The sequence below is a fragment of the Artemia sp. Qi Xiang Cuo genome, chromosome 8 (genome assembly GCF_049724085.1).
Source record: "Artemia sp. Qi Xiang Cuo chromosome 8, ASM4972408v1, whole genome shotgun sequence".
In the NCBI taxonomy this organism is placed as follows: Eukaryota; Metazoa; Arthropoda; class Branchiopoda; order Anostraca; family Artemiidae; genus Artemia; species Artemia sp. Qi Xiang Cuo.
Genome location: NC_142801.1, coordinates 59,944,180 through 59,957,971, shown reverse-complemented (window position 1 = coordinate 59,957,971; position 13,792 = coordinate 59,944,180). Strand labels below are relative to the sequence as shown.

Below are 13,792 nucleotides of genomic sequence, written 5' to 3'. Positions count from 1 at the left end.
ATTGCCTAGAAACTTAAGGGTGGGAGAAGCGACGCAGCAAAATTTTAAATATTGAAGTCAAGGACAAAGATATCACTTAAAACTCGATCTCAAATGTTCACAAAGGTCATTTAGAAAAAAAAACAAATAACAAATCACAATTTAATCAAAAAGATAATTACAGGAGTTACAATACTTAATGGGCTGTAACTTAAAAAAAAAAAAAAATCGTCTAGACATTCAAGTTTGTGAATATTTTTCTGTTTAAATTTCTCTCAATCAATAATTGATTGTAATCAATTATTAATTGGCTAATGTTCGGAAATATATAATTTGGTCCATATATTTGCAAATTGGGGGGAGGGGAGGCTAAAGTCAGGGGAGTTACAGTCAAATTGTATAAGCTACAATTATTCTGCATATTAAGAAGTAAGAGATGCTTTCTTGACATGTTTCAATCTAAAAAGCCCCTAATCTAGACCTATATCTATAATTATATATATATATGTATATATATACATATATATATATATATATATATATATATATATATATATATATATATATATATATATACATATATATATATATATATATATATATATATATATATATATATATATATATATATATATATATATATATATATATATATATATATATATATATATATATATGAGTAATAATAGTGTATGTATTCTTTCTTGAAAATGGCTCAATATTGTTTCGGAAAAATTGGTATCTTGGGATATTCTCGCATAAAAAAAACGATCTATATAGGTCAGAAGTCTGAGAAACATCTTTAAAAGCCTTAATTTTGGTTTTTGCAAATGACGTGATGTACTATGTCAGTACATCATGTAAGCATTTCTTATGACATCAACGCAACAGTTATATATATAACGTAATTTCTGTTGGAAGGCCCAAAAACCAAAATTTGCAGTTGCAGTTACTATAAATGATGATTCTTTGGAACCAACACCTGAACTAACGTGTCAAAAATGAAAATGAAGAGCAAAGATACAGGCGGTTAGAATACATGTGAAAACGACAATTAGAGTGTGTTAAAAATGATATTGAAGAGCAAAGACACGCGTAGTTAGAAAACAAACGACAGCAAACAAGTGACGGAGTCAAAAATAAAAATAAAGAGCCGGGACTCAATGAAAATCAACCTGGACAGCGAGAATCCAAACGTTACAAAATTGAAAATGATAGCGAAAATGATTGGGGTTTGGAATTTTGCCATGGATAAGGTCATCAATGCCTACCATACCTTGCTAAAAAAAAAGGTTCGGCGATAGGTATTTTATAATGACGAAAGATAAGCCGAGGTGTAACGAACCAAACAAATTTAAAATGATAGTGATGATGACTGGGTTTTGACATGGATAAGGTCATCAATACCTACCATACCTTTGAAAATCAAAAATATGGACTGGATAAATCGTTGGAAAAGTTTTTGCCCCACCACCTGAACAATTAAAACAAACAAATGTTCGGTGATATGTCTTTCATAATGAGAAAATACAAGCCAAGGCAAAAGAAGAACATTTTCCACCACCTGAACAATTAAAAAAACAAAAGTGGTTGTCAATGCCTTCCATTCCTTGTAAAATCAAAAACCTGGACTAGATAAATCGTTGATAGAAAAAGGAGTTTTCGTCCCACCACCTGAACAATTAAAAAAAGCAAAGGTTCGGCGATATGCCTTTCATAATGACAAACGACAAGCCGAGGCAAAAGTTAAAGGTCCAATAAAAAAAAATTTAATTTTACAAAGGCACCACTTTTAATTTAAGGTCCATTTAGACGTCATTACATCAAGGAAAGGCTCAAATTGTCTGCATTTAGGAGACAAGCGACATCTAGAATCACTATATATAGAAGCGTGCCGCTTACCCCATCCCTTTGTTAAAAAAACAAAGGTTTGCCGATATATATTTCATAATTAAAACAGATAAGTCGAGTTGTAACGAGTCAAATAAATTGATAGCGATGATGATTGTGTTTGGACGTCATAGGATCAAGAAAAGGCTCAAATTGTCTGCGGTTAGAAGACGAGCAACAGTTAGAATCTATATATAGAAGCTTGCCGTGTCCCGAATGCTAGAGCCCGGTGGCGAGGCCGCCGGGATCCCGATAATATATATATATATATATATATATATATATATATATATATATATATATATATATATATATATATATATATATATATATATATATATATATATATATATATGTAAATTTATATAAATATAATTTGTTAATTAATTACACTTTAATTAAAATTAATTATACAATCAATAAGTAATATTATTAATTAATACTAATATACATTATTAATTATGTATTGAATTTACGGGATTTTAAAAACCTTACTGTTTTTTACTGTCCTTTCATTACCAAAATAGTTCAGGAGTTGTAATTATTAAACAAAAAAACAAATAGCGAAAAAAAAAATAGAAAAAGAAGACTAAACGCTTATGTCTTTTGGTTATGCATTCATGCAAAGGTAAAGGGTTATTGATTGAAAAATTAGCAAAGATTGGCCTAAAATTCTTCAATGTAAATGTAGTTCCCTTGAGTATTCATTGCTCCGATTCAGATCTGAGAATTAACTTGCATGGGGCAGTTTTAGTTCTCTAGCAAAATATTTTCTGTGTATAAAAATGATTAGTTTGATAAATTTTACACTGTAAACTATGATCCAGCAGGATTTTTTTTTCTAGAATGGGTTGTTGCATGATTAGCTAAACTCGACCTAAATGAAAATGATCTCTTGCAAACACCACATTCAAACGGCTTTTCTCCTGTATGTGTTCTTTGGTGATCATTTAAAATGTCGATCCGAGAAAATCTCTTTTTGCACACAATACATTCAAATGGTTTTTCTCCTGTGTGTGTTCTTTGGTGAGTATTTAACGGTTCCATCCTGGAAAATCTCTTCTTACACATACCACATTCATATGGCTTTTCACCTGTATGTGTTCTAAAATGAATATTCAAATTACCCAAAAGAAAAAATCTCTTCTTGCATACACAGCATTCAAATGGTTTTTCTCTTGTATGTATTATATGGTGATTATTCAAATTACCCAACTGCGAAAATTTCTTCTTGCATATACCACATTCAAATGGCTTTTCTCCTGTATGTGTTCTGAAGTGATTATTCAGAATATCCGACCGAAAAAATCTCTTTTCGCATACACCACATTCAAATGGCTTTTCTCCCGTATGTGTTCTGTGGTGCTTATTTAACGAGTCTATTCTAGAAAACTTCTTCTTGCATATACCACATTCAAATGGTCTTTCGTCGTTTGAATAGAATTTTTGACAAGACCTTTCACCACTAAACAAGGGGCTTTTCAAATATTCATTGCTATTCTTTAAACCTGTTACTCCAGAATTCAATTCAAATGAATCCGAGCAGATGCTTGTAGTCGGTTTCTGTGATACAGCTAGTGATGAGTTCTGTAGAAGAGATTCTTGTACTGAGACTATTGAAGCTGTTGTTTCTTCTTCAATTTTTCCTGTCCACTTTTCCACCAAGAAGATTGGTTTTGGGTCAAGAAGATTCGGTTGAACTATACCACCAGGAATGCATAGAGTAGAATTCGTTATCTCTGTAAGAAAAAAAATATATTGTACATATTGAATATTGTAATATATAACACTACTTAATATTTAAGTATTGAGTTTTTATATATTTACAAGTTTAAAAACTTGTAAAGTCACTCTGAGTTTAACAAAACATAAATTGAATATAAGCTTTAAATCGGAATCCCACCTTCAACCCTCCCGTCTATTTGCACGGAAGTAAATATCAGTTCAGTTTTAGTTCTCATTCAGTAAACATCTAAAAAGCGGATTATATAAATATGATTGAAATTGTGAAATACATGATCCAGCATTCAATTAGTTTGACTTGTGAAATATATATCCTGCAGAATTTGTCGAGAAGTTAATTATCTTTGGATTTTGCTGAGAAGTTCACTCGGAATTGCTGTTAGCCGTTATTAACGGCGGCTTAGCTAACTGCACGCTTTGAGTCAGCGTGGATAAAGTAATTGATTCTTCAACAGGTATGCTTTTCTATTTTAAGTAGCTAGTAATTACCATCAAGATGACGGAATCAACAGAAGTCAAGCTACAGATTTTAAAGAAATTAAGTAAAATGTCAATAGAGCTTAAAAAACTAGATCTCCTGTGCAAAAAGGTAGAAAAATTATCCATGGAATTTTCTTCAATTTCGGAATCTCTAAATAAGAAAATTTGTGAAGTGGAAAAAAGATCAGAAAACACAGACGCGGAAGTTCGTGGGCTGAAAATGGAAGTTGCAAAGAATAATAAGATAATGGATAGAATTGAGGCGAATCAAAAAAGGTGTAATGTGAAACTCTACAATTTTGACCCAAAGATAAGGGGGTTCTAGTCTAAAAGAGGACAATCTTAGATGTTTAAATGAAATAGTAAGAGGCGCCAGGTTTATGCAGACAGATTTTAAAGATGTTTTTCGTTTACCTTCAAACCAGAAAGTCAGACCAGTCGTAATTAAATTAGCGTCTATGGAATTAAAAAAAATCCCTATTTACTTCGGCTGCACTTCAAAAGTTTTGATTTGTCAGTAGCCCCAGATTACACTTCTTCAGATTTATTGGCACGCAGTAACTTTATACCAATTTAGGAAGCCACGCGTACGGAAAGCCATTTACATCCAAAGCTGAGAGGTGTGAGACTTTTCGTGGGGGATAAGATTTTTGCATATGATAGTGAATTGGGTAAAGTGAAAGAAATTTATCGAGAACAACGAAAGGTTATAGCAGTAGAGGAAATGAGAACCCATGATCATCAGAGTTCCGACTTAAATCTTAATATGCACACGGGCAATGAAGTAATGGGCAATGCAAGTCCACTCAGTAAAGAAAGATCAAAATCAGTCACGCATAGGACAGTGAATGAAGTTCAGAAAGAAACATGTAAACGTGATGAGGTGGCTAGCCCCCACAATGATTTTAAAGAACCTGGGACATCTTACGCTCGTGCAAAACAGAGTGATCAGATTATTTCGCGTGCGAAAAGCGGATCGGTACTTTCTGCTATTAGTGGTCAGAGTTTTGGAAGCGCTGCTTCTGTATTTAGTCTAGAAGAGGGGGACCGGGCTGCTTTTGTCGGCGGGCAGTATCATGAACCTGCGGTGGATTTAGCTCAGCAGAGTGTGAGACAGGGCAAAAGAAATAGTAAGAACATTAACCCTTTGGAGCAGGATAAAGGCGCAAAAAAAATGCTCGAGAAAGGGAGACAATTCAGGATTACGAATCATTTGGGCCTCGCCAGATAGTGAAGGCTCCGTTTTTTATCAGGAGCATCCTAGTTGGGGGCATATAGTAGAGCCTGGGAACCAGTCCAAATTGCCAGAATAATGAATACAGGGACATAGTGAATCGTGCTTACGTTTTGTAGTTTGGAATTTACAAGGTTATAGTAGGGAAGAGTTAGAAAATCTATTAGAATCAAGTATATCAGCCGGTTGTGAAAGTTGGGATGTTGTTTGCCTTGTTGAGATGTGACGTTGAATTCTCTAGAGTATTTTTTGTCATGTGAAGATTTTGATGTTTTTGAGTGTCGGAGAAAAGTTTCGGCAAATGGTAGATATTATGTAGACTTACAGCGCTTGTAAGGAAGGGTGCATTTAATTTATTTCGTAGGCTAGAAAGTGAGTCTGAAAATTTATTATGGTTATTATTATCAGTTAAAAATGTTCACCTTGTTGTGCGTGTTGTTTATTTGCGACCGAATAATAGTTCTTACAGCCGTGAAGATACATGGGAATTGATTGAAATTGAAACTCAGTTGTATAAAAGAACGTACCCTTGCCGTAATTTTGTTTTTCTAGGGGACTTCAATGCGTATACTAGCGAAGAGGACGAGCTGCAGGTTGGTGAACCCCTTGTAGATAAACCAGGTCAGAATGTTTATTTGGAGAATGAATATGAGTATGTTTTCCCTTTTAGGAAAAGTAGGGATAGGTCTCGGAAAATAAAAAGATGGGGAAGGAATTTAATAACTTTTGTAAAAAGGAAGGGTTACTAATGAATGGAAGGTTGGGAGGAGATTTTGGTGTGGATGATTTTACGCGTTATAGTGGGTTTATCCCGAGTTTAATTGATTATATTTTATGTAGTTTTTCTCTTTGGCCCCCGGCGTTCGACCTCAGGGTCCTAGAGTTGGTTGGATCTGACCATTTGCCAGTGAGTATTAAGCTGAGAGCGTGAATTCGACGGTCCGAAAGTGGAAATGAGAAGTCTACGTGTGAGGAAAGGATTCGTAAACCAGTTTGGATAGCCAAGGAGAAAGAAGAGTTGGTTAAAATGAAACTAGAAAGTGAGGAATTTCAGGATTATTGCCATTCGATTTTGAATTTTCAGAACCAGTTGAATTGCATCAAACTGTTTCGGTAATTACAGATAGAATTTACGAGAGCATCAAGCCTTTATCTCAGGATAGGAAACATCCGGCCAGAAAAGATGAGGTTTTTTTATGAGGAATGTAGGCAGAAAAGGGAAGAGTTAATTAGGGTTTTTAGGCCACTTAAAGCAACAGATCGATTGGATCAGGAAACGAATTTGCGCAAGCTAGCTGAGTATAGCCAATTAAGGTCAGATTACAATAGGGTTGAAAGAGTTAAAAAGAGAGAGGCAGATGAAAATTAATGAGGAAATTAAGAGAGCTTACAGTGTGAATAACCCTAGAGAGTTTTGGTCGGTAGTTAAATGTGCAATCCAGGGCCCGGGACTAAGAGGAGGCGTCCCACCAGTTGAGACGTGGCCAGATTATTTTGAGAATAGGGAGTCAGGATATGTTGGGCGAATGAGTCGAATGGTACAGAGGATAGAGAGTCAGGTCTTGAGACGATAACATATTCTTTAAGACAGAATGATTACGATTTAATTAGGCCTGTATCTCAACAAGAAATTTGGGATCAGTTGAAAAAGATGAATGGTTATTCATATCCGGGAACAGATGGTATATCTACAAAGGTCCTAGGATTAGGAAGGACAACTTTAATACCCATGTTGGCCGCAATTTTTTCGTTTGTAGTACAGAAAGCTTGCTGGGCTCGCTCATGGGACATTTTTGTAGCAGTGCCTCTTTTTAAGAAAGGTAATAGGAAGTTACACGAAATCTTTAGGTCTATCTTTATGGAAAATGTGGTAAGTAAATTGTTTTGTATGGTTCTGGAATTTAGGCTAAGAGATTGGTTAGATAAGGAGGAATTACTTAGCCCGATTCAAGCGGGATTCAGATCGACATTCAGCACTGTTGACCATACTTTTACTTTGGAAGGAAATATGCTAGAGGGAAAAATGGTCTTCTATTCGTAGCCTTTTTAGACCTGAAAAGTGCTTTTGATTCGGTAAATAGGATGTTCTTAATTGAAAGTCTGTTAGAAATAGGCTTGCCGTCTTGCTTTGTAGCAATAATAGCAGATATTTATCTGATGGTGAAATTTGTTGTGAAGGTTATGGGAAATTTTTCTAGGCTGGTTACGTCTCATGTGGGTGCGAAACAGGGATGTACTTTATCCCCTAGGCTTTTCTCCTTGTTTGTTAATGATTTATATAGGTTTATGAAAAATAATGGAGCCCCTTATGTATCTTTGAATTAGTTTAGGCTATCATGCATGTTACTCGCGGATGACATACCTCTAGTGGCAGACAGCAGAGATAATCTTCAGAAACAATTAGATATAATAACAAATTATTTAGAAAAGAAGGATTTAGAGTTGAACGCTAAAAAATCAGTAGTATTAGTATTTAGGAGTAAAGGAGATGTTGATTCAGAGGCTCCTTTTAATTTTGGAGGAAAGATGTTAGAGGTTAAAGAAGAACTTGTTTATTTGGGTGTTAAGTTTAGTGCATTAAGGGGGATGTCTAGTCATGTAGAAGATTGTAATTTAAGGGGTAATAGGCTATTAAATAAGCTTTTGAGAAGTAATTTAGGTCAGCTAGCTGACATGAGGATCCAGAAAAGAGTTTTCCAGACAAAAGTAGCTTCTAGTCTACATTGGGGCTCTGATGTTTGGGGTTTTGCTAAAGCAGCTAAGCTGAAGTAGTTCAGCTAAGATATTTTAAGAGAATTTTAGGCTTGAAAGATTCATTTAGTTCAGTTGTACTGAAAGGAGATTTGGGGCTTTTCACTTTAAGGAGTATTAGATTGGTTACAATGGTGAAATTCTGGGAGAAAATAATTAGGCTACCTAGAGTTCGGCTTCTTAAGTCAGCTTTTGGAGAGCTTGAAGGACAATAGACGTGATTCATGGCCAATGCAGGTCAAGAAAATACTGGACCTTTGTGGACATTCGGAGATGTGGAATGAAGGACAAGGCCTTATGGGTGAAACCGTGTCAGTATGGCAGGAAGTCCAGCGAACCCTAAATGACCAAGAAATCCAAGAGCGGCAAGCTCACAAGGACCAATCTATGTCTTTAAGGTTTTACTTCGAAGCCAAAGACATTTGGGGGGAGGAGGTTTATTTTAAATTTGGGATAAATAAAGAGGATTTGAAGAATTTGTTGTTTGTAAGAGGGGACAGTTTGGATTTAGGTGAGAGAAGGGAATTTTTGGGAAAGTTTAGGCTGGCGGCTGGCCATTATTTTTGCCCAATGTGTGGATATATGAATGAGAACTTATTTCATTTTGTATCCGAGTATGAAGAGCTGTCTGAGTTGCGGAATGGATGTTTTGGACGAGTGTTTGGGAGTGATTGCTGGTTAATTGAGCGGATGGCTGGGAGGAACACATGTGCTATTAAACAGTTGTGCAAGTTCCTTCGTTTAGGGATTAAACATAGGGAATCATGTTTGAGGGGATAGCTTGTTACGGTTTTTTGGATTTGAATTTTAGTATGATTAATGTTTATTGGTTAAAATTTTGAACCTTGGTGTGTTTCTTTTTTGTCTTTTTGTTGTTTTTTCTTTTTTGATTTTTATTATCTAAGGTTGTATTTTGTTCTTGAGCTTTGTTCGTAGACTGTATTATGTGATGCTATGGCCCACAGGCTTTTTGCAATAAATCTTATCTTATCTCTTATCAAGTTTTTCAGATGAGTAAGGTTGAAAGTTCAAAATAATTTGGAACTCATGTGGGGAAGCTGAAACTAAAAACAAACGAAAATTGTAACTCCAAAGTATTAGAAACAAAATTGGTGAAAGTGACACATAGGCAACAAGAATGCTCTGTTTCCACGGTCTAAAAATATCCTAAAGCACATAAGTTTTCTTTCATTTTATTTATGTTTTATTTTATTTCTTGTTTATTTTATTTTCCTTTATTTTGATTATTTTAAATTATATATTGCTTTACCTCTTAAATAAAGCTCTAGATTGCATAATCCTACGAACTGAGAAATATCATTAGTTGTTTAAACTAGTTAAATAGATAAACAATTCATAGTCTGCAAAGTATCCATTTTTATTCCTCTAGCATTTCAGCTTCGCTCTTTCGTTTCATCAGGGGCAATATTTTAAATAATTTTGTTAATATTTTTTAAAATAATAATATACGACTTCATACATTGGACAAAACAAATAATAAGCTTGAACATGACTAATTGTGATAGCTTAAAGGAAATAAGAGCGAACAACACGAAACTTGTTTGTATGTCAAAGCTCAGGTTATTTAACCCGTTTCTTTCACATATCACGACTGAAGCACGCATAAGGAGAAGCATTATAAGGTTATTTCCTCCACCTAATTGGTAACTCACGAAAATTGTTTCCTAATAATTGTTAGAACCGCGTTAATCGGCCGGGAAATTCAACATAATAAAAATCGGAAAAAAATCCACATAGACCAAGGCAAACCTGTCCTAAAGACAATCATAAAAAAAAAAAAAAAAAAAAAAAAAAAAAAAAAAAAAAAAAAAAAAACAACTAAGAAAGCCAACCAACAAAAGGAAAACCAAAGCTGAAAAATGTCAGCTGTCAGAGATTCTCTGTTTATAGCATAAAAACTGCAGGAGTGTAATTTGCAAAAAGGACAGGGGGGTTAACTGCTCCTCCAGACCCCAGTTTGCCCCCCCCCCCCCCCAGCTGAAATTTAGTGTCTTCAAAAATCTTGTCAAAACTACTATAGGCCTACATAATTCAAGCATCCACAGAAACAGATAAGTTTTCTTTAGTATACCTTTACCTTTGTGGTACTATATGACTCATTTTTCATTCGACTTGGGAAAATCAGCTCCTGCTTTGCCCCCCCCCCCCAAAGGATTTTGACAAAATGACGCCTATGAAGAGCTGGTCAACACGTATTATCAGTTTTAGTATACCACACTTCAGATTCTAACCAACAACAATTTCAATGGCATTTCAAAAGCTTTGGTGAGTGGATCAGTAACCTACACATATTCACCAAAAAGTTCAATCAATACGTTCATTAATCGAGGTAGTTTAACCTCATCACAAGCTATTTATAGATATTCTTTTCTTGAATCTCAAGAATAAGTTTGACAGCGGTGTATGTCGAATTCCAGGATACTGCCTTTAGAGATTTCAGCTGTGTTTCTGTCACTTTACTACATTTAACAGACTTCAGACTTTATTATTTCACAAAATATATATGACGAAATAACCCATCATGCCATTCGCCCAAGATGCCAACCTGAGCATTACGAATATTTAAACTAGAAAATCACTATCAGTGAACAGCATTCATAAAACCAACAAAGCATCAACACAACGCAAAAAAAAAAAAAAAAAAAAAAAAAAAAAAAACACAAAACATAACTGTAAACAACAGCTTCATCGTGATTCAATCTCGTTTGCTATTCCGATGAACAGAATATATGAAATACCTTCCAAAGCGACCCAAAACGACATGTCAAACCTGGTCAAATTGCAACTGAGTATGTTCTGGCAGGATGGTAAGCACCTGACACTGGATGCAATAGTATTTTGCATTTCAAATACAGAAAAGTCTACCAGAATGGAGACTTGTTTCAAGTCTGCAAGAATCATCTCTTTGTATAAAGGAGGAGATTCGAAGAACCGAAAAAACTATCGGCCGATTTCAATCCTGTCAACACTTTGGGAAGTTGCTCAAAAAGTGAACATATAACCGTGTAGTCAGCTTTCTAATGAAATCTAAATTTTTTAGCCGGACGCAATTTGGGTTCCGGAAGTCTCACTCTACTGAGCATGCCATTATGGCAATGACTCAGTTTGTTCATAACGCCCTTGACAAAGATGATATTCCTGATACAATTTTTACAGACATTAAAAAGGCATTTGATACGATTTCTCATAAAATATTGCATACCAAACTTGATAAATGAGTATAAGAGGCCCAGTTAATGACTTAGTACTGTCATACCTAAAAGACTGAAATCAGTATGTCGACGGAGGCGAGACCTCTTCCTCATCAATATCTCAATCTCAATCAGTTGGAGTCCCACAAGGCTCTATTTTGCGTCCACTGCTATTTCTTATTTGAGCGAATGATATCACTAACAGTGTCAAAGATATTGGCCTTAACACATTATTCGCCGATGACACGGCATGCAATATCAGCAGCCCCGACTCAGATCTTCGAAGCTCAGGTTGGAATCAGCACTGAAGAGGCTTATCTTATGGTTTTCGAGAAATAAATTGTCTATTAATTGGTCTAAGACAAATCGTATTCTCTCGTACTGGGAGAACAGCACTGGAAATTATGACGATTAATATTCAGGGCCTACCCATAGAAATTGAAAGAGTTGATAATATTAAATATCTTTTTTCGGATAATAATGGATTCAAATTTATAATTTAAAGGCCATGCAATTTATCTTCGAATGAAACTCTCAAGAAATATTGGATTGATGAATCATCGGAAATTTATTCTGCCATTTTTAGTCCTGAAATCTCTTTATCATTCTCTAGTACATTCATATATAAATTACTGTCCAATTATTTTTTTGAATACTTTTTAAATTCTTATTTTTCCCCTGCAGAGGCAACGAAATAAAGCGCTGCGTATATAGAAAAATTGCCTGCCTAGCCGGTATTCTTACCCTGGTAAATCATCAACGAAAAGTATCAAATTTTACATATCCTTCCACTGGATCTTTTCCCTAACTGGATCTTTATAATATGATAAAACATGTTCAACGTCTTGTGCCTGATTATTTTTTTTTTTGCATAATAATTTTTTTCAGGATGATTTTCAGGAGTTTTACATGCATATTTGACCAGTGGCAGTTCTGTAATTTGTGAGGCTTTAATGAAATCTGAAAGGTCCCGTTTTTCACCACGGCACAGCATTATACATAATTGGAACAAATTTCGTAGTTTTATAGATTTAAATAAATCCTTGGTTAATAATAAAATTATATTAAAAAATCACTTAATTAGTAATTATTAATTTGATTTAATTCCTGGGGTGGACGCTCCTTTTTTCATTTTATTTTATTCATTTTTTATTTGGCTATTTTGAAATTATTGGGAGTTTTGTTTTTTGTTACCATACATAGAGTTAAAGAACGATTTTTTTATTCCAGTATTTGGAGATAGTATTATTTATTTATTGGTGAGTGTATAAACCTACACACGAGTTATTCTCACCGTGGGTCATTAATTTGATAGTTCTGTGAAAACATTTTACTGATTAATAAAGAACTTGGTTGAAAATACCAGATAGACATTTAAATGTGCATATGTGACATATGGAATACATTTCAATACGTATTTCAAATACATACACTTAAATACTGCCTAATCAGTGGAAATATTCAGTTAGGCTAGAAGCAATTAAGTAAACGAAATGAAGGAACAGTTTTGTCATACGAGTGTTTCGTTCAGAACAGGGGATAAAATAAACTGCTACCAAAATAAGCTCAAAGAGAATCGACAAAAACAACAATATAAGTGAGCTTAATGTTCGTCATAGGGCTATACCCAGCTATTAGGCAAGGGGATGGCTGAAATATTATTAGGTGAAAGCAAATTATAACAGTTCCTTTCATTTGACAACTATTTGCCAAGCTTCAAGTTTTTAATGTTTAAGCAGGAAAGCAGATTTGGGTGTTTCGAAGAGCGTATAAGTTTCAACCATGGAAATGAATTGTGAACAAAGTAACATCTAAAGACTCTGAAACTTATCTTAAAAAAACACACACAAAAAAAAAAGAAAAAAAAACATATTACCCTATAGCCTGATCAGACGCATGGGGAAACGATCAAAAACAAACGGTACCATGGAAAAACCGACCGTTTTTTCCCATAGTACCAATTGGTTTTGGGGCTAGAAATTTTTCCTAGTCTCTCTATGGTATCAATCGGTTTTTTGTGTGCTGTCAAGGAAAAATGAGCAAGTATTTTTGAAAGTGGAATGCATGTTAATTGTTAAGCACGCAAAAGTTAGAGATTTCACAATTTTTTGTATGATACAAGTTATGCAGCTTTTAAGTTCAAGGTATCTGAGTCTTATCGCACGTTTTTAAGTTTTTTGCCAAACTTTTGGTCAAAGAAAACACACGCACATTTACATGTCATCCGTACTTTTCGGAGGAATCTTGAATATATCGTTTAAATACTTTTTATTCATACAAATCAGTTTTTTCATCCGTTTCCCTATTCGCCTGAGCGAGCTATGAGCACCTCATTATATGGAAAGCTAAACTTTTGAACAACCAAGCAAGTTTATTCACGGGAAAGACTCTCAAACTTTTGATTTTTTAGCTAATTTAGCTAATCTTAATTTCTTCCATGTGCTTGCCTTAACGGAGACTTGGCTGGGTGATCATAACTCTACTCTTCTGGATTTACCGGGGT

General features: G+C 34.6%; 1 protein-coding gene across 5 annotated transcripts in view; it reads right to left on the bottom strand.

Moving 5' to 3' along the window:
• Positions 1 to 2,301: 2,301 nt before the first annotated feature.
• LOC148949651 (uncharacterized) overlaps positions 2,302 to 13,792 on the bottom strand; it is a 60,994-nt gene continuing 49,503 nt past the window's right edge. For 2 of the 5 annotated variants that reach the window (XM_089093050.1, XM_089093049.1), the window contains exon 6: positions 2,306 to 3,608. In XM_089093050.1, the coding sequence (XP_088949176.1) occupies positions 2,686 to 3,608 (923 nt within the window). In that variant the 3' untranslated portion in view covers positions 2,306 to 2,685. Of the gene's footprint in view, positions 3,609 to 13,792 lie in introns of all 5 variants that reach the window. The other 3 variants (XM_089093052.1, XM_089093051.1, XM_089093048.1) reach the window with 3 other exon arrangements.